Source organism: Diceros bicornis, chromosome 32 (genome assembly GCF_020826845.1).
Source record: "Diceros bicornis minor isolate mBicDic1 chromosome 32, mDicBic1.mat.cur, whole genome shotgun sequence".
Lineage (NCBI taxonomy): Eukaryota > Metazoa > Chordata > Mammalia > Perissodactyla > Rhinocerotidae > Diceros > Diceros bicornis.
In genome coordinates this window covers 18871529-18892526 of record NC_080771.1, presented here as the reverse complement: position 1 = coordinate 18892526, position 20998 = coordinate 18871529, and the positions used below count along the sequence as shown (strand labels likewise).

The 20998-nt window shown below is 53.7% G+C and overlaps 2 protein-coding genes across 3 annotated transcripts; one reads left to right on the top strand and one right to left on the bottom strand.

The window, feature by feature from the left end:
• Nucleotides 1-210: 210 nt before the first annotated feature.
• On the bottom strand, nt 211-13021 carry CES2 (carboxylesterase 2). Of its 2 annotated transcripts, none has more exons than XM_058527974.1 (12): nt 12256-13021; nt 7921-8125; nt 6864-7005; nt 6105-6238; nt 5766-6024; nt 5390-5488; nt 4976-5116; nt 4780-4860; nt 4419-4563; nt 3845-3982; nt 3198-3270; nt 211-2744 (listed from the first exon to the last, which is right to left on the bottom strand). In XM_058527974.1, exons 1-12 carry the CDS (start codon nt 12329-12331, stop codon nt 2558-2560), a joined length of 1680 nt encoding a protein of 559 aa, XP_058383957.1. In that variant the 5' UTR covers nt 12332-13021; the 3' UTR covers nt 211-2557. The 2 variants fall into 2 exon arrangements, with proteins under 2 accessions (XP_058383957.1, XP_058383959.1); XM_058527976.1 differs by having other exon boundaries at nt 211-948.
• A 574-nt stretch (nt 13022-13595) lies between these two features.
• Nucleotides 13596-15559, top strand: CIAO2B (cytosolic iron-sulfur assembly component 2B). Its single transcript, XM_058527978.1, has 5 exons — nt 13596-13757; nt 13913-13992; nt 14248-14373; nt 14833-14878; nt 15349-15559. Exons 1-5 carry the CDS (start codon nt 13616-13618, stop codon nt 15444-15446), a joined length of 492 nt encoding a protein of 163 aa, XP_058383961.1. The 5' UTR covers nt 13596-13615; the 3' UTR covers nt 15447-15559.
• Nucleotides 15560-20998: the final 5439 nt, after the last annotated feature.

The window sequence follows — 20998 nt, the reverse complement described above, 5'->3', positions numbered from 1 at the left end:
GATAAGACCAAGTGTTGGTGAGGATATGGAGTAATTGGAACCCTCGTATATGGCTGGTGGGGATGCAAAAATGGTATAGTCACTTTGGAGGACAGTTTGGTATTTTCTTTCAAAGTTAAACATACATTCACCATATGACCCAGGATTTCCACTCTTAGCTATTTATCCAAAAAGAAATAAAAGTATACGTCCACACAAAGACTTGTCTGAAAATGATCATAACAACTTTATTAAAAATAGCCAAAAAAGTAGAAATCACTCAAATGTCCATCAACTGATGAAGAGATAAAATGTGGCATATGATTTATGGAATACTACTCAGCAATGAAAGAAAAGAACTACTGGATGAATCTCAAAAACGTTATGCTAAGTGACAGAAGCCACTAAAAAGTGATTCTATTTCTATGACATTGTAGAAAAGGCAAATTACAGCAAGAGGACGCAATTCGGTGGTTGCATGGGACCGGGGTCAGGGAAATGATTTATTGCAAAGGAGCACGAAGGACCTTTTTGGGGCAATGGAAGCATTCTAAAACTTGATGTGATGGTGGTTGTATATCATATACACTGGACCCAAATTTATCAAACTGTATACGTAAAATGGATGAATTTAATTGTATGTAAATTATTCCACAATAAAGCTGTTAAAAAATAAGATTACTAAAACTAGACCTAAAAACTAGTCCTGGGAACCCACTTTTGGGAAGTATACTGTGCATTTGCAGGACTGAAAAACACACAGACACATGCATACCATGAGTGCTTAACAAATGCTTTCAGGATGCAGAGGAAGCATTATGCACCAGTCAGTGTTCACTAAAAAGAAAGCTCCTTCCCTCTCCCGGTTCCAGCCAGTTCAGGCTTAAGGTTATCCTTGTCTGCCATCTGGTGGCCACAGCAGGCAATGCAGGAATTTCCATCTTTCACGCCCAACTTCAAGGAGGCTCTCTGGTTGGACGTAAACACAGTGCAGAGAAAGAAGGGGAACTTTCCTCTTGAGAAATCTAGTGCCTGGAGAGGGCAAGCTGGTCAGAGGTAGGGGCCTAGAGGGAGTCCTGGGTCTATGAGAAGAGGGACATTGCCTCCTAGTGACAGAGAGAAAGTGCTTTGGTGGAACAAAGAGGCAGGGTGAACACAATTTGGTACCTTCGCATGCTGGGATAAAATATAAGAGAGGGTTTTTTTTTGGGGGGAGGGGAGCAACGTTTAGGGAAAACAATGAGGTAAATAGGAAAACTAATCATGTGGATGCCCACGGTGAGTTGGAAGATGCTCAGCAGAAGGGGCGGTTGTGGGGGGTGGCAAGGGGAATTTCAAAAGGCAAGAGGAGACCTCCCTGGATGGAGAGGCCCTTGGGAGCCAGGGGACAAGAGTCTCTTCTCCTAGCTATGCCTGGACCTCTGACCTCTCAATCTTACTTCCAGGAAATATCCCACAGATAAACATCTTCACTCGTGTGCTACAATCGTCTAAAGTTTGGGCCCTACAGTGTCTGCATAACCACTGAGAACAAAGGTAAACTTCCAGAGGCAGGTGACTGAGGAACCTGCCTGGTGCTCCTGGCCACCGCATAGCTGGCCCAGGCTTCAGGGGCCCATGGACAGGCCCAGTCCTGCTTCTTACAAAAAATGGGGCCAGTCACTTCCGTGGGAAAATGATAAGTGAGTGAGTGGGTTGTTTAAATGTCAATGATAGATGACATTTAATCTAGGGGGACAATGGGTGAGGACAGGGACTTTTACATTCTCAGTAGTTGGTAGCCTCCGTGGCTGAGATCTCAGAGCTCCCAGGCTCCTGGTGTCCAGGTTTTCTATTGGCCACTTACAGATACAAGAGCATGTGGGGCTTGCTGAGAGCCAAGTGCGGGCAACATTCCCTAAAGCACCCTCCTTCCAAGGGAGAGGAGAGAGAGGTTGGGGAGTGGGTGGAGGTGAGGAAGGGAGGATGAGGCCTGGGGCCCAGTGGGGTGTTGGGGAATGTGAACTTCCATTGGGGTTTGCCCATCCACAGCTTTGTGGGAAAATTTATTGAGTGTGTCTGACAAGAGAGGATCCATGACAGTCTTGGCAACCAACATCATGCAGTAGATTCTTTTTTTTTTTTGTGAGGAAGATCAGCCCTGAGCTAACATCCATGCTAATCCTCCTCTTTATGCTGAGGAAGACCGGCTCTGAGCTAACATCTATTGCCAATCCTCCTCCTTTTTTGTTCCCCCAAACCCCCAGTAGATAGTTGTATGTCATAGTGGCACATCCTTCTAGTTGCTGTATGTGGGACATGGCCTGAGCATGGCCGGAGAAGCAGTGCTTCGGTGTGCACCCAGGATCCGAACCCAGGCCGCCAGTAGCGGAGCACGCGCACTTAACCACTAAGCCACGGGGCCGGCCCCTGCAGTAGATTCGTAATAATGTTTGCTGGATGGATGAATGGAAGGATGAACGAATGGCTGTGTGAATGAAGGAAAAAATTAGTGGCTCCTCACTGTGTGTGGGCACATCTGGCAGACCCCTACCTGCACTCAAGCCCACCTCTACCCCCTCATCTCCAACACAGGGAGCTACAGCTCTGTGTGCTTCTCCTTGGCCTGCATTAGCTCATGGATCTTCTGGGGCAGGGTCTTCGTCCAGAACTGGAACCTGTGGGCCTTCAGGGCCCGGCCCACTGCAGGTTGCAGGTTCAGCTGCAGGTATTGGTCCTCCTGGTCGAACATGGGCCAGTGGGGCAGACCTTCACCGTTGGGGTTCCTGTAGACATGCCCTCCCACCAGGGCAGTGCAAGGGTCACTCTGAGCCCTATGGAGCCTAGGCCTGAGCACCTTGACTGGGGTCAGGCAAGGCAGCCAAACAGGCCAGGTGGGCATGGGGAATGAGAGGGGGAGGTTTCCAGATGTAGGAAAGAAACTACCTCCCGCTAGAGTGTCAACTCCACTAGGGGGCGGGGCAACCTTTGGCCCTTCCTGACAGAGGGAGGCTCTGCCAGCAACATAGCGCTTTCACTCCCCCTCCAGGTCACCCCGAGATGGAAGGAGTGTCCAGCACCCACAGGTCCCCTCTCTGTCCATATGGGTCCTGGAGCTGGGAAAGAGGCCGCCATGCAGTTAAGGACACATGTATGCTAATGAGGTCATCACAGACAAGGGGAGCCCTGGATGGGTTCAAGCCCCCCATGGAGGTTGAGGTAGGGGTGCGACATCTCACCCGTTTCGGGCAAAGTTGGCCCAGTACTTCATTATCTTTCTGCTCAGCAGCTCCTCCTCTTCAGTGATTTCAACTACAGAGAGCAACAGGACAAGGGTCCAGGTCAGGGTGAACCCCAGTCTAGCACATAGGTTATCCCCCCCATACCTACCATTCCAGGTGTAGCTTTTCCCTGGCTCTTCCTCTGTTCTCCCAGGGCTGGCTCTCTGCCCGCTCCCCCAGAGCCCAGAGGAGCCAAGCTCTCCCCTTGCCCAAATCCCGCATATTCATCCCAGCTTCTGGCTGACCCGACACTAGGCTCATTCCTGACCCAGAAGGCTCCCTTCTGCCTTCTGACACTGGGAAGGCATTTAAGAAACAAATATGCCTTTGAAACACCCCGCTCTGTACCGATGCCAGATATCCATGGTCGGGGTGGGGAGACGTGGAGGGAGCACAGGCCCCAGGCTGAAGAGTCTTGGACTCCAATTCTAGCTCAGCCTCTCTAGCTGTAAGATCTTGGACACATGATCCCATCCTCTCTCTGAGCCTCAGTTTCATCATCTGTACAGGGAGGGCAATCACTCTCACTCAGGGACCCAGCCAAGGTCCCATCCCACATCCTGGAAATGAGGAGCCTCTGAGGAACCTTGCCCAAGAAGACTCACTGTAGCTGCTCCAGAGGTAGTTTCCGAAGACAAAGAAAACCTCATCGCCGTGGTCTGCCCTCACATGGGGTGGCTTGACGTCCTTGAAGAAGCTGGGCCGATGCTGGAACTCGTAGAAGTAGACGGGGGCATGGAAACCTAGTGGGGCGGGGTGAACAGGCTGTGATGTGGCAGCCTCTCACCTGGAGCTTTCCTGCATCACCTATGGTCATGAGATAGCTAGGTCCAAAGCTGGTTGGAATCTGGATAATGGGCTGAGGGAGCCCCAGGCTGGAGCAGGGGCAGTGGGAAAGGCCTGGGTTCAAATCACGGTGTTAGAACTTCCTAGCTGTGTGGTCTTGGGCAAGTCACTGAAGGTCACTGAACCTCAGTTTCCTTATCTGTAAAATGGGGAAAATGTCTGTCTCCCAGACTAGCCATGCGAGTTTACCGAGATGAGGGACATCAGTGCCTGGCACCCAAGGGCCCAATAAATAGACGTGGGTTGAGACTTGGACACAGTAGAACTCACCTGGGACCAGCGGCTCTGAGCCACCCCCTTGCTAGTCTGGCCTTTAGTTACAGATATACTCACGCTGAAAATTTGCTACTCGGAGTGCAGGGATCACGAAGATGGAATCCCCCATCATCTCATGGAACTGGATTTGGAGGGTCTGGGGGTCCTCACTGTCCCCCATGTACTCCTCCATCACCAGGTCACCAAACTCAGGAGGCAACATCTAGCCCAGGTGGATCAGGAAGAGTCAGGTTAGGCAGGCTGGCAGGGGCAGGGAGGCAGCAGGAGCAGGGTTGGGGAGATGGCTAAGCTCTGGGGTGACCCTGGCCTTTACTCATGGGGGATGCTGCATGGGCAGGATATCTGGGGAGTGGGTTTCCCCTGCCTTGGGACAGGAAAGGAGCCCTTCTCCACTGGGGTAGGACTCCAGGAGCCTCACCGTCATTGCTGATGTTTTCTGCAGAACAGCCTTCATGGTCTCTCTGTCCATTTCCCTCTGGGTGTCAGAGGTGCCTATGCCCTGGGTAATGGAGGAATCTCGAGTTGGGGATAGGAAGGGCCTGGACTAGGAAGCCCTGGGGCCCGGCCCACTGGATGGGCTCCCCAGAACCTGGGGGCTTGGGGCTAGGCCTCACCGAGGGGATGATCCAACCATATTCATCATTGTTGACACCAATGATGCTGGGGACAGGTTGAAAGTCGGCAGAAGCCAGCAGCACCTGGGGGTGCCTGGGCAGGAAGATCCCATCCACCACGCCGGGGATGATCTTGAAGGCCTGAGGGGGCACACAAGGTCAGGTCACAGACATTTTCTGATGCCCTCTGAGTGCCTTCCAACCCTTCCCAGCCCACCCCAGGATGCTCACACCCACCCCAGGAGGTCCTACATCTGGCTTAGCATGGCCTAGCCTCGATTTCCCATCCAGGGCTGTGAGGACACGAAGGCATGGGGATGGAGTAACTTGCCCGGGGAGTATGAAGGGCACCAGGTTTGCCTGCCCCACATCTATCAGCCCCCTTCCTCCACAGCCATGTTCATTCAGCTTGACCTTGTTGATGGCCAGAATCTCCTCTTCACTCTTGCCCCGCAGGCAGTCCACCAGGGCCGCTGAGTCAATCTGGCCACAGGCAGACAGGTTGGCCACCATCTGTAAAGAGACCAGGCAGGGGAAAGAGGTTTGCCCAACACCCCAGTTGGAGGCAGGTGCACCCCAAATCTCACAGAGTATCGCGATACTTAGCCTCTGCGATGGCAGAGGTCTGTGGATTCTGACCCTTGAACCATCCCCGGATAGGCAGCACATCCCAAGACGCTCTGATGGCAGGGGAGTCCTTGTTATCCCCGCTCAACAGACAGAGTAATGGGAGCTGAGAAGTAAGAGATGAGGCAGCAGGTCTAGGCTTCCCACGGTTGGGGGCACTCACTGTGGAGACCACGTCAGATGAGTTGGCGATGAGGTCAGGCAGCAGGGCCACGCCACTCTCCATGATAGCACGGTGGAAGAGTCCTTGGGACATGGGGGACACAATGTGTGAGGACACACTTGTGCCACCCGCAGACTCGCCAAAAATGGTCACATGGCCAGGGTCACCTCCAAAGTAGGCGATATTCTGCTGGACCCAGCGTAAGGCAGCCACTTGGTCCAGGTAGCCCCAGTTGCCAGCTGCATGCTTGTCTCCAGTGCTGAGAGGTGGCAGGGACAGGGATCATGAGGCTGCCTGGCTCCACTCAGCCCATGTTGCCCAGCCCAGCCCCAGTCTCACCTGAAGAAGCCCAGAACACCCAGGCGGTACTGGATAATGACCACCACCACATCCTCGAAGGCTGCCAACACGGAGCCGTCATACATGGAGGCCATGCCCAGCACAAGCGCACCACCGTGGATCCACACCATCACCTGGGAAAATCAAGGCACAGACACTATGTGGCTCCCATCCAGCCCAAACTCTACCAGGGCTCTGACCTAGACAAACCGCTCAAGCGGTGGCAGGGTGGTGTCTTGATGATCTGGACCAAAGGTGACTCAAGTTCTATCGGGAAAACTGGGTCTCCCATACTTTGGGGCCCACTCCATGTACCAAAATCTGGCTCCATTTCTCCCAGAACCTTCTCAGAGGTGGAAAGAAAAGGGGCATCTCCCTGATCATCCCACATGCACATTAATTAAAAGTGATCTCCATTCTCAATGGCCCAACCGATAATCCACTGCTGAGGTCACTAGCCGCCTCCAAGTGCAGCCCTCAGGCACCTGAGTGGGTCTCCTGGGCATAAGTGGGTGAGGTGAGTCCTGGGTCCATCACAGAGCCACAGCTTCTGACCTCTGGCGGCAGCCAGGGTTCTGTGACCCCATGCCCAGGGATGAGCCGCCCACACTGGAGAAGAAGCACTCTCTTGGACCTGACAGTGAGAGGCTTCTCTACAGGGTCCACACTGCAGTGGGGCCCAGGCTGATTTTCTCCTTTCTAATCTTCCTGCAGAACAAAAGTCCTCCCACATCCTAGCCAGCGTGGCCTGGCACTCACAGGCAGGTTGGAGCCCTCGTGGGTATGGGCAGGTGTGTAGATGCTGAGGTACAGGCAGTCTTCAGACATGGAGGTGGAAGGCAGGGACACATTCCACAGTTTCAGGGCTATTGAATCCATTCTAGCAAAGTTCTGCAGACACCTGGTGACCATGGCAGGCAGTCAGTCCAGGGACCATGCTGTGGCCAAAACTAGATGCTGGGCTCAGATTTGCTCCCAGCCACCCTAGTCCCCCTTCCCCTGATACCCTACTCATACTTGGTCCCTACCAAGTTACAGGCCACAGGCTCTGGGGACGCTGGGATGGACCCCAGTCTTCCAGGGAGGCCTCAAGGTTGTGAGGGCCTTGGATACAAATCCTCCCAAGGCTGGGAAATCTTGACTCTTGGGGGTCTTTATGACAACCATCAGTTGCATGTGTGGACACTCACCACTGTCCCCCGGTACCCAGACAGGCCCGGAACAGGGGAGTAGGCCACATGCATGTGCTGCCTGAATGAATGGATGTTACCTTCTCACGAGAAGGGCAGTGGGACCCCCCTCATCCCAAGTCTAGATGCTCAGGGAGCCTCATCACTCCTGCAGTTGCCGGTTGTAAGAACATACACAGTCCCTTGGCCAGTGGCACCTGGCCTTGTCGGTTGGTACAGTGACTGTGGAGAGTGGGGGTTCCCCACTCCTCAGGGATCTATAGTATTGCTGCTCGAGTCAGGGGCTCCTACAAGGTTCAGGGAGCCACCCTGAACCCCTCCAGGAGACACCTCCCCCTGGGGGCAGAGAACACATGACATAGCTGGAACGTAGGCAGATGTGTGTCTCTGCTCATCTCGTCAGCACCTGGAGCTAAGGCCCTTTGAGCGCCAAGCCCTGAGCCTGGGCAAGTTACTTCATCCTTCTGAGCCTCAGCATGCTCATCAGGAAAATGCACATGGGAATCGCCCAGACCTAGAGGGAAAAGTGGCTGTGGGGGTTTAGATGAAATGAAAACTGCAGCCTGGCCCAGAGTTCAGAATACCCTCCACCCCAGGGCTTGGAGTTCCCTGGACCCTCTGCTTACATGGCTGGGTGGGAGGTCCCATCCTTTACACCACTCCAAGATTCAGGGGGCTCAGGGGGTGCAAATCGCAGTGGCCCTAGAGGCGGCTTGGCAAAGGGAATTCCCAGGAAGGTGTGGACCCCCACGTCAGTGCCCTTCACATGCACGAGGCTCCCCCGCACCTGCCCCGTGTACGTGGTCCGGATGGGGCTGGCAGAGTCCTGGCCTGTGGGCAGAGAAATGGACATCAGGGTTGGGTTTACCCAATCAGCTGCCCTCCCAGACTATTAATGTTGCTGCCTCCTTCCCATCCGCAGCTCAGCTCAAGGGATCCTGATCTACAAACACTTGCTTTACAAATTTCCTGCCTGTAACCCTGCCCCTACTCCACTGCCTTCCCTAGGTCCGGCCCCAGCCTTTTCCACCACTCTCAGAGAGGCCCCTTGTGGCTTGGTATCATAGTTTAGCCCCAGGAGCTTCAAACAATGATCACATGAGCTTGATGGGCTGAGAATGTCCTTTTACTGACTGAGTGCCAGGTGAGATGAGGCAGCAGAACTGTGGGGCGTGGACAGACAAGGTTCCTGTCCTTGGGAATCTCATGCTCTAGGTGGCAAGAAATGACATAAGGAAAGTATCCTCCAAAGAGAATGTTGTTATGAGGAGAACTACAAAAGAGAAGTGCAGCTGTCACTAGAACTAAAGAGCTCAGCCTGTCCTGCTATGGGGATTAAGGAGGGAGGAAGTGATTGAAAGTCACCTAACGGAGAAAGAGCCGATATTCTCAATAGATAAAGAATTTCAAGTGAATGAGAAAATGAACAAATGAATAAGAAATATGCCACCTGCGCATATTTGGGGAAAGGCTATGAAATGGTGAAAGGATCTGTTCAGACAGAATAAGGAAGACTAATAAATGGTTCTCACACAAATGAAGAGATGTTCACCTCACTTGTGCCTGGAGAAATGCACATTGAAATCTGACTGGGATGACAACAGTTTATTTTGTCACAGAAAGCAAGACAATCAGACATTGTGTGTTTTCTATTGAAGTCCCAGCACCACATATGAAGTAGTCTTGCCACAAAACAAAGCAAAGCAAAACCTAACATCCAAATCTGATCAAGCCTCTAGAATATAAATACAAGTTTACAGGCATATAAATACAAGTTATACAGAGAAACAGTTAAAAGACACTAATCAGTTAAACCCAAACTCGGGATCCTCTCTAGAGAAATAAGCTGGTTTCTTCCACACAACAACAAAATTACAAGGAAAGTAAAAGAAAGGCAGAGGAGGAATCTGAAGATTGAAAGAGACTCACAAAACATGTCAAAAAGATAGATAATAACAAACGTTGGTAAGGATGTGGAAAAATTGGAACCTTCATACATTGCTGGTGAGAGGGTAAAATTGTGCAGAAACTTTGGAAGACAATCTGGCAGTTCTTCAAAAGGTTAAATAGAGTTACCATATGACCCAGATATTCCACTCCTAGGAATAAGCCCAAGAGAATTGAAAACGTGTCCACACAAAAACTTGGACATGAATGTTCACAGCAGGATTATCTATAGTAGCCAAAATGTGGAAACAGGGGCCGGCCCGGTGGTGTAGTGATTAAGTTCAGTGTGCTCTGCTTCGGCAGCCCAGGTTTGCGGGTTCGGATCCCTAGCTCAGACCTACACCACTCATCAAGCCATGCTGTGGTGGTGACCCATATACAAAAATAGAGGAAGACTGGCACAAATATTAGCTCAGGGACAATCTTCCTCGCCAAAAAAAAAAAAAAAAAAAAAAGTGGAAACAATTTAAATGTCCATCAACTGATAAATGGATCAATAAAATGTATCATATCTACACAATGAAATATTATTCAGCAATAAAAAGAAGTACTGAACGTGATACAACACAGATGAACCTTGAAAGTATGATGCTCAGTGAAAGAAGCCAGACACAAAGGACAACACATTGGATGATTCCATTTATATGAAATGTCCAGAACTGGCATATCCGTGGAGACAGAAAGTAGACTGATGGTTGCCTAGGGCTGAAGCTGGGGGAAAGGGGAATTGACATGGTGAACTCTGCGAATATACTAAAAACCATTGAATTGTACACTTTAAATGGATGAATGGTATGCTATGCAAATTATATCTCAAAGCTGTTATTAAAAAAAAGAAATACATCTACCAATTTTCAAAGTATGAACCTTATTTGAATCCTGATTTTTCAAAAAATAACCCTGTAGGGGCTGGCCCCGTGGGGTAGTGGTTAAGTTCGCATGTTCTGCTTTGGTGGCCTGGGGTTTGGATCCCGGGCGCAGATCTACACACCACTCATTAAGCCATGCTGTGGTGGCATCTCACATACAAAATAAAGGAAGAGGGGGCCAGCCCAGTGGTGCAAGCGGTTAAGTGCGCGCGCTCCACTGCGGCGGCCCGGGTTCACCGGTTCGGATCCTGGGCGCGCACCCGACGCACTGCTTGTCAAGCCATGCCGTGGCGGTGTCCCATATAAAGTGGAGGAAGATGGGCACGGATGTTAGCTCAGGGCCAGTCTTCCTCAGCGAAAAAAGAGGAGGATTGGCAGATGTTAGCACAGGGCTGATCTCATGAAAAAAAAAAAAAAAAACAAAATAGAGGAAGATGGGCACAGATGTTAGCTCAGGGCTAATCTTCCTCACCAAAAACAGGAGGATTGGCAATGGATGTTAGTTCAGAGCCAGTCTTCCTCACCAAAAAAATCCCAAAAACCTGTAAATATCATTTGAGATAATATGAAATAAGAATATTTGACTACATGTTTGATTACATTAAGAAATCATTCCTTTTCTTTTAGTAGGACACGATGAAAAATTTACAGATGAAGGGCCGGCCCAGTGGCGCAAGCGGTTAAGTGTGCGTGCGGTGGCCCAGGGTTCGCTGGTTCGGATCCCCGGTGCGCCCCAATGCACCGCTTGGCAGGCCATGCTGTGGCGGCGTCCTATAGAAAGTGGAGGAAGATACACAGCATGGAGGGGCTCCCCATCTGAGGTAAAGAGAATGATATAACAAACCCAATGTCCCATGATCTACCTTCAACAATTATCAAGACCTGGGCAGCCTAGTTTTGTCTGGACGACCACTTGTCCCTTGCACCGTTATTTGAAGCAAATCCCAGACATCATATCATCTCCCTCACACACACACACACAAAATTAACATTTTTAAAGGGAAGCGTCAGCAAGGCCTAGCATATCACCCTGCTGGAAGGTCTCCATGACCTCCAAGAGCCTGGTCGGCTGCCGGCCCGTTGGTGGGCCGTGGGGGAGGGATGAGTGTGGACGTCTCCTGGGCAGTTCGAGGGGAAGGGAGAGGATAGTCTAGTCGCACAAGTAGAGCCCTTTTGAGTGAGAGGGTCACGCCCCGCAAGAGGGGGCCCAGGAGCTGCAGAGGGCCCAGGCTCGGTGCCCGCATATCTTTGTGTGTGTGTGTGTGTGCGGGTGAGGAAGATCAGCCCTGAGCTAATATCAATGCTAATCCTCCACTTTTTGCTGAGGAAGACTGGCCCTGGGCTAACATCCGTGCCCATCTTCCTCCACTTTATATGGGATGCTGCCACAGCATGGCTTGACAAGCAGTGCGTCGGGTGCGCGACCAGGATCCGAACCCGGAACCCCAGGCCGCCGCAGCGGAGCGCGCGCACGTAACCGCTTGCGCCACCAGGCGGCCGCCCCCCCCCCCCCCATCTTAAACTACCGATGAGGGCTGGGAGAACCCGGAGCTGGACAAAGGGCGATCACCTTTGCCCTGGAAGCCAATATGTTCCCTCGCCCCGGGGCGGTGCGTGGGGCAAAGTGAAGGACGCGGCAGTCTCTCCGATGCGGCGGCGGCGGGGGGCTTCCCTAGCTGGATTCCTGGAGGGCCAGTAACCTTGCCTGGGGCCCCTTTGGATGCGGGCTCAGGGGGTGCCAGGGCACCCCTCTGGCCAAGGGCGCAACACTCAGAGCCAAATGGCGGCGGGAAGGTATTATTATTGCTGTTGTTGTCACCCAAGGGCAGCGCCAGCTCCACCACAAACACCAAGAGAGAGAGGTCCTGAATTCCGCCCCTAGCCTGCCCGGAGTCTCCTCAGACTCCTAGGGCCGGCTTGCCCCTGGGTATTGTGCGACCACGGAAAGCCTTGAACCTCTCCGCTCCTCAGGGGGCCCACCCCCGTGCTGTTGCGATGAGTCAAGTCTAGCGCACGGTTCCCGCGCTGTCGTTCTCCCCCGGCTCCCACCTCCCTCGTGCCTTCCCTCCCGCAGCCTCAGGTCCTGCCTCTGCAGAACTTAGAAAGTCCGACCCCAGCCCGTGTCGCCCCCTGCGGGAGCCTCACCCTGGCCCGGCATGAGGAGAAGCAGAAGCCCACAGGCCACGGCGCTCAGCCGCGCGCGAAGTCGGTCCAGCCGCATGGTGGGCTCACGGGTCTTTTTTTTGCGCTACCGGCTGCAGGCGCGCTGCTTTTCACCGAGAGGCTGCCCAGCTGCCGGTCCAGCCACAGATTAGTGAGTGCCTCGCCCAGGCCCGGAGTTTGGACTGGGCAGGGCGTAGGCGGGGTGCGCGGGGTCGGGGTCGGGGCCTTGGAAAGGCGAGTTTGGCAGGAGAGCGGGACTGAGCGGGTAAAGGCCAGTGGCAGGCAGGCTCTGGCACAGCGGCTTCCCCCCTGCCCGGGCCCCCTTAGGCCTCCTTGGAAGGGGCCGCGAAGCTTCTTCAGCCCCTCCGCAATACCAAGAACCTTGTCTTCAAAAGTGCATTCTCTTTCCTTATAGTTACAGGCCGACAAGGGTGTTTAGGGGTCGAGAGAGGGAGGAATAAACTGTGATTGGGGAACCCAGGAGAGCTTCCTTGAGGAGGTGCACGATTAGGATTCGCATAGATGGAGAAATGGTAGCGAGCTTCACTCAGGGTGAAGGGAACCACACGAGGAAAGGCAGGGAGGTGCGACTGCCCTTCATCCTGAAAGCTCTTCCTTGCTTTCAGGGATCAGTTTCTTGGGTCTGCCTTCAAGGTCCCTCATCCCTTACTGTCGCTTGTCTGAGGGTCTCCGCGGGCCCCTTCCCTACTAGGCCATGGCCCGCCTTTTTAAATGCACACGTGACTGTGGCACTTATCTTAAAGGACACTCCCAACCCCACCCGGTCGTTTTCCCTCTCCCCACCTCCCGCTAAGATCGAGTTCACGGTCATTCATGCATTTGACAAACATTTAAAGAACGCCCGCTGATCCGCGCGCTGGGGACCCGGCAGGGCACTCCTGGGCCCAAGGTACAGCAGGCGCGTCAGCTGGAGGTTCCGAAACGCAGTAAACTGAACCAGGATGGATATAACTCTGGGCACCAGAGCGCCCGCCCAGCCTAAGGGGCAGACTTCCCGGAGGAAGTGGTACCTAAGATACGCCTGGCTCGTTCTCAAACTGGTCTTCAGTGTCCCCGAGAACCAGCCTTGGCTTCCGATGACCAGCACGGGCTTGCGCGGCCCAGCGCCGCCGGGGTCCCTTCTCTGTGCTTTTGCTGGAGTGGTCTCCATTTTCCCGGGTCCGCATAGACAGCCCTTCGAGGCCACCGCTCCTCCCAAACCCGAGTGCCGGCAGCGCGGCGTGTCCCTCGCGCGACCCCGTCGCCCCGCCACGCCCCCTTCCCGGAAGTGCGCGGGTAGGAGCGGAAGTGCACGCCGACAGCGGCCGGTAGCGGTTCCGCAATGGTGGGCGGCGGCGGGGTAGGGGGCGGCCTCCTGGAGAACGCTAACCCCCTCATCTACGAGCGCTCTGGGGAGCGGCCGGTGACCGCGGGCGAGGAGGACGAGCAGGTTCCAGACAGCATCGACGCGCGCGAGATCTTCGATATCCGCCGCTGCCGGGCGCGGGCGGGTTCGTGGGGTCTGGGAGGGGGCTGAAGTGATGTCCAGCAGGCGGTGGAGCTGTGTCGGGGCCGGGCGTTCCCGGCAGAGGGTTCTGAGTGGGCAAAGGCGCAGAGTCCTCTTTCCTTCACGTGCCACATCTGATTCGCTCCATCAATGACCCGGAGCATCCACTGACGCTGGAAGAATTGAACGTAGTAGAGCAAGTGCGGGTTCAGGTGAGTGACTCCCAGCGTCCGAGGGGAACGACGTGTTGGGGAGAGTCAGAAAGCCTCAGCTGTGCACCAGGGGGCTGGCGTTCTCTCAGCTCACGGACTCCTCAGGGGACCTTTGGAAGAGGGGATTGCTGTGTCCATTTTATGGATGAGGAAACAGGCCTATAGTGGTCAGACAACTTGTCTGAAGCAACAAACTAAGAAGAGGGACTCCGGGCTGGGACTGCCGTGACTCTTGACATCCCACCCCCCAACCAGGTGAGTGACCCCGACAGCACAGTGGCCGTGGCCTTCACACCCACTATTCCGCACTGCAGCATGGCCACTCTTATTGGCCTATCCATCAAAGTCAAGCTTCTGCGATCCCTTCCCCAGCGTTTCAAGGTAAGTTGAAACTGAGCTTTGGGGGTGGGGCAAGCGTGAGCCTCTGCTCCTGAGGACGACATGGAGAGCAAGAGCATGGACATCAGAGTGAGGCCTGGAAGGATCCCAACTAGCAGAGATGAAACTGGGAGGAAGCTTCCCACTTGAATGGGACAACAAGAATAAAGGCCTGAGCTGGAAAGTGCAGAAGGGTAGTGAGGAGTGTGGCAGGAAAGGCAGTAGGGAGCTGTAGATAGGTTTGGAGCAGGGATGGGGCACAGGCACAGCTTTAAGTCAACAGCAGTTGGCCAGTCCTTTGGGTAGAGATGGAGTGGTTGTGGGTGTGTTTGGGGTGTAATGGAAGGGCCAGAATCTGAAGGCATGGTTAGGAAGAAGGATCAGCTGGAGGTGGTGAGTGGGGCAGAGAGAAGGGGATAGACAGGGGAGTGAGTGCTCAGGCCCCACCCCTCTCTCTCCCAGATGGACGTGCACATTACACCTGGGACCCATGCCTCGGAGCATGCAGGTAAGTGTGGGCTGACGTTGGGGCACTGGCCCTGAGGCTTCCCCCTTGCCATGGTGGTTGGTAGGGCAAGATGGCCGGTAGGAGAGGCACTGGGTGGGTGACTCTGCAGTGGAGGTGGCAGCCTAGAGCAAAGCTTGCCTGAGTTGACTTGAGTCTTCTGTGCTTACCATGTTCTCCCACTCCTGCCCTCTCCCTCTTCTCAGTACACAGGACCAGGGTGTGTGGGGCTTTATAGTTCAGGAGGCAGGCAGACATGAGCAGCCAGGTGGGAGGGGTCCCAAGAAGGTGGGCTAAGTGTGGGCTCAGGTGGTTGTGGTAACCTGATCGAGGCTTAGGATCCTGGGAAGGAGATGACAGGAGGGCCTTGTTGGTAGGGGTGTATGTGTATTTATATACACAAAGACTTAGAGGTAGGGCTGCCAGCAGGCCTGGCTTTGATCCTCCTTCCCTACTGCTTTCTACCCACCCAGTGAACAAGCAGCTTGCGGATAAGGAGCGAGTGGCAGCTGCCCTGGAGAACACCCACCTACTGGAGGTCGTGAACCAGTGTCTGTCGGCCCGCTCCTGAGCCTGCCTTTTCGCTCCCAGCCCCGCCCAGGGCTCATGGCCTTGTTTTCTTGAATCACTGAAAATGAGAAACTAACATTTTGCATTTTGTAATAAACCCTTAATTTATATTCATTTCCTAGTGTGCCTTAGAGTCTTTCATCTTGCTGGGGTTGCTCCAGGTTTGAGAGGGGGTGGTGTAGTGAGTGCCTAAACAGGCTGGGTCAATGAGGCGCAGTTCCAGTTCATCTTTAAAATTTCTTCCGATGGTTTGATTAGGAAAAGTTGCAGGTATACCAAAAAATGGCAAGAGTAGTATAGTGAAGACACTTGTATACCCACCAGCTAGATTTAACAGTTGTTAACATGTTGCAACATTAGCTTTATTTATCTGTGTGTGTATAGTATAAATAAATTTGAGAGTAAGCTGCAGACACATGACCCTTCACTTCCAAGTACTTCATCCTGTGTCTTGTAAGAGTAAACCTGTGTAACCACAGTACTGTTATCTGGCCAAAGAATGAACAATTCCCTAACACCATGTACTATCCAGTCATATATAAATTTCCCCAAAATGTCATTCATAGTTTTTTTTTTAATCAGGCTCCAGTCAAGGTTCATGTATTGCATTTGGTTGTTATCTCTCTTCAGCCTCTTCTAGAACTATCTCCCCCCCCACACCTTTTATCTTTCTTGACACTGACTTTTTTCAAAAGTCCAGATGAGTTATCCTAGAGAAGTCCCACCGTCTGATCTGTTCCTTTGCCTGCTGTGTTTCCTGTAGACCAGAAGTTGATTGAGTTCAGGTTTGAGTGTATTAATGACAATCTTGCCCAGTAGTGTTGTATGTATCCTTCAGCATCCCCTAGTAGCTGAGTGATGCCAGCTGGGCCCACTGTTGGTGATGCTCAGTCTGGTCCCCTGGTCAGGGCAGTGACAGCAGATTTTTCTGTTGAAAGGAACCTGAAGCACCCTCTCCACCAGTGCCCCTGGAGGTGTGCATCACCCCAGGTGCTGAAGTCCAGGGCCTCTGCCTCCCCCCACCAGGTGCCGGTCACCAGGACAAACCATAGGACTTAGACCTCGGCTCAGCCAGTTAGGAGCCGTAATACCACGATTCCCTGCTGCAGTTTCTTTCTTTGAGGGTAAATGAGGATATTAAGAAGCCTTGCCCCGCCCACCTCATCCCTTCTGAGGCTCGGATGCGATTGTGGGCAGAGACTCCAGAGGCCTCGGGAGCCCGGGCACTTGGCAAATCTGTTCTTGAGGGCCTGCTGACAACATTGAGCCTGTCCTGGAGTGGGCACTGGCCGAGGGCTTTACATATACTACTTGGTCGGTTAATCCTCGATCCAGCCCTGTGTGGTAGTTGCTATTCTTTTTGTGTGTGTGCGTGAGGAAGATCAGCCCTGAGCTAACATCCATGCTAATCCTCCTCTTTTTACTGAGGAAGACCGGCTCTGAGCTAACATCTATTGCCAATCCTCCTCCTTTTTTTTTTCCCCCAAAGCCCCAGTAGATAGTTGTACGTCATAGTTGCACATCCTTCTAGTTGCTGCATGTGGGACGCAGCCTCAGCATGGCCGGGAAATCGGTGCTTCGGTGCACGCCCGGGATCTGAACCTGGGCTGCCAGCGGCAGAGGGCGTGCACTTAACCGCTAAGCCACGGGGCCAGCCCTGCTATTCTTTATTATCCTTATTTTGCAGGTGAGGAAACACACTTCTAAAATAAGTCATTCACTTCCCAAGATCTCCAGCTAGGGAGTAAAGAGAAACCTGAGCAGTTTAGCAGGCACTGCTCAGCTGGCAGGGGGCGCTGTTGCCTGAATGGAAGAGCCTACGCCTACCCCCAACGCCAGATTTCAGGAGGGCGTGGCTTCACCACCTAGTAAGTAAGATCTGGCTGCCCAAGCTCAGAAAGGTGAAACCATCAACCCATGTCACCTAGTTTCATCACGTGTGATGTGGGGGTAGTCGTGAAAATTGCTTGGGCGTTCTCTGTGAAGATTTAAAATGGATCTGGGCCCATTTCAGGTGATCTTCCAGGCATTACCCCCCATTGCCACAGTTGAAGCTCCCTGCTCCAAAGAGTGCTCAGGCCCCAGGGAGCCTTCCCAACCACCAATACCTAGCTGTGGGTTTCCCCACATGTGCTCCTCTGCAGTGACAGCCCAGATCTGGCTAAGGTGTCTGTGGTGTCTCTTTTCAGCTGGGGATGGGAGGTGGTGGGGGTGACAGGTGTCGCTGAGTCATTCAGCTGGCCCTCCTGGCACCCAGGCCTCGGTGGGCAAGGGACATCAAGCAGCTCATGTCACAGCTGGCCTATCAGATAGTCCCTTGTCAGTCTTGACTCATCTGTGCGTGGCCCCTGGCTGCCTGCAGGGACACCATCTGTGAAACCTGGGCTAGTGCCCAGGGAACTTTCTGGAACTCCAGCTGCTGTCTGAGGACACGGGTAGGGGGTGGGGGGTGAAGTTTTAGTTCCCTGAAGCCCTACACCAGGTGTGTCTGGCTCTTCTGTTTCTGGCCTGTGACTTCGCAGGCCTCGGTTACCATGTCTACAAAATGGGAACAACAAATCATAGCTATGTGAGATCGACCCAAGGATTAGATGACACGTATGAACATGAGCACAAGGGCCTTCCACACAGTAGTACAAATCAGTGGAATGAATGAATGAATTGAGCCTTAGAGCAGAACCAAGCAACTGGGGCTTGGTGGCTGTTGTGTGAGGAGGGCTGGGGATACAGAAACCCAGCCAAGTTCCCTTTGCAACGTTTTGCTACCTGAGGGGGAAGGGTGTGGGGTCCCACTGAGAGAAGGTAGGTATGGGAGAGAGGTATCTGCATCTGCCCCTCTCCAGGACAGACCACCATTCTGGACAGAAGGGAACAGAAGCAGGAAAGAAGCAGCAGGAGAGGGCCCATGGATTCACTCAACCTGTCCCCTCCAACCAGGATGATAATAAAAGTGTTCTTACTGAGATATTACTATATGGGAGACATGTGCCCACCACTTTACCTCAGCATTTCATGTTATTTATATCTTATAACAACCCCCATAAAGACATTATCCCTGTTCTATACAGTGGGAAACAGAGGCTCAGCCAAGATAAAAAGGCAGAGGTGAAACAGCTAGCAAGGGGCAGAGCTGGGATTTGAAGGTTGGGCTGTCCTAGGAGTGTTCCAGCGTCAGTTTGCTCCTGGACAGCCAAGCTCAGCCCAGAGAGGTGGGGGGGGGTCTCAAGGTCATGTCCTATTCTAGGTGCCCCGGGCCCCTGGCCATACCTAGGCTTGTGGTGAGGGTGTCTGGCCTGTGGGGGAATGGCTGGGGCCTAAGTGGCCCAATGTGGATGCAGTTCCCTTGGCAATGAGGAAACACTCCTGAGGTCAAGAGCTCAGATTACCAGAGGGGAAACCCAGCCCTAATTCCTTGCATGGCTCCCTGCTGGGAAGGGCCACAGCTACCCCCCACACCCACCCTCTGCTGGACATCCAGGGGCTCTTTTCAGCAGCAAGGTCATGTGTGAGGCGGGTGGGAGGGGCCATAAGCAGCCCAGCCAGGATTCCTGATGGGAAGTGGTTTGCTGGCTCTTGAGACTTGCGTCCTCTGACAGGAGAAGTGACCCATGACTCCCTCTTCCCACTGAACCCTGTCCAGGAAGCTGGAGCCATCATTGGTTGCCCAGCCCTCCAAGACACCCCAGGCCATGTGAAGGATACAAATGAACAGGCTACCCCTCAGTCCTGCCCTTGCCTACTTCGAGGACCTCAAGAAGAGAGGGGCCTGCATGAACACCCCTAACACTTAGCTAGCCAGGCCCTTCTCACTCCAAGACCCTCTCAGATGTTGCCAAGGAAACTGATAGAGCAGCCAGAGAGCCAGGCCCAGGTCTCCATGACAACCTACAACAGCCCACCAGGATCCATCCATCTGTGATATCACCTGAGCCCTGAATGGATGCCCCCCACCCCTGCCACACTGTCACACTCAAACGTCAGAGTCTGATAGCAGGTCCCTGTCACAAACTACCTGACAGCCTGCCTGCTCCTAATCCTCACACACCCCAATTTTTTTTTTTTTTTGTGAGGAAGATCAGCCCTGAGATAACATCCATGCCAATCCTCCTCTTTTTGCTGAGGAAGACCGGCCCTGGGCTAACGTCTGTGCCTATCTTCCTCCACTTTATATGGGACACCGCCACAGCATGGCCTGATAAGAGGTGCATCGGTGCGCATCCAGGATCCGAACCCGGGCCACCAGCAGCGGAGTGCGCACACTTAACCGCTATGCCACAGGGCTGGCCCCTCACACACCCCAATTTATAGCTGGGCAATCTGAGCCTGGGAGGGAGGCAAGACCCAGGAGACTGGAGGCAGAGCCGGGACTAGAAACCAAGCCTTCCCATTACATGTCCCCCCTCTGTGCCCCTGTGCCCACCCTAGGTCTAAGGAGGAGGTAAGCTCTGGGCAGTAGTGGCTAACCACTCCCCACCATACTCTACACCTGTGTCCCTCTTGGATGCGAGTCTGGCTCTCCAGGCCCTGCATGTGCCCTGAACAGAAGGCCCAGTCTGGGGCTGGAGGGAAGGAGAGAGACACTGAAGACTCTTCAAGTGGCTGGATCCAGCCCTGACCCTGGTCCAGTCCCACCCCTACCCGCTCCTGCTGGCATCTGACACCTGTCTGCCAGGATTTCCTCAAGTTTGGGCAACCTCCAGCCGAGGAGTGGAACGACCAGGAGCGGAATGACCAGGGCCAGGTATTTTTAGCAAGTTGCTGGCAGCTGCCTGGAAGGTGCTGGGGGGTGAGGTGGTTCATTCTTTCCCTTCTCTGGGCCTGTATTCCTCCCCAGGATTCAAGCATGCACCTCTACCTGCAACACACAGCCAGAGGCCTCCCTTCCTTGCCCCCTCCCCAAACAGCTCTCTAGGGGCCCCCAGGAGCTCATGGGGTGACAGTAACCCTCACCCTGGAGGGCAGGCTCATCAGGTAGAATCTTCAACTCCCCAGGGCAGGGAGGGGACGGGGAAGGACTTGGTGTTGAGGCTAGAAGCCCAGAACCCCTACAGTCTAGCTCAGATATGGGCCAGTGGGGAGTGGGTGTCATGGGCAGAGAGGGGTGAAGTCTGTCCAGCCTATAACTGGTCTGCTTGCTTGGGCAACAGGCCAGGACTTGGGGAGAGAGAAGGGAAAATTCACTTTTAAAGGGCCAGCCTTATTCTTCCCCAGAGGGGAGTTGGCGCACTTGGCTGCTCTGGCTTTCCCTCTTGCCCTCACCCATGATGGCACCCTCCACGCCGATCCCCCTGCCCCTCACCATTCACATACTCTCCCTCCTCCTCCCCCCTTCTCTGCCCCCACCAACCACACACTCAGACCTGGGCTTTGTCTGCCGAGTCCGTCCCTGCCCCGCCCTGATGGGTGTGAGGTCCTCCGAGGAGGGTAGGGGATTCCCCTGGGGGGGGGGGACCGACACGTCAGCCCCCGCATCCGCGTGGACGGGGGCGAGCGCGGGGGTGGGGGCGGGGGCGGACAGAGGCTTAAATAGGCGGCTCTGGAGCCCAGACCCAG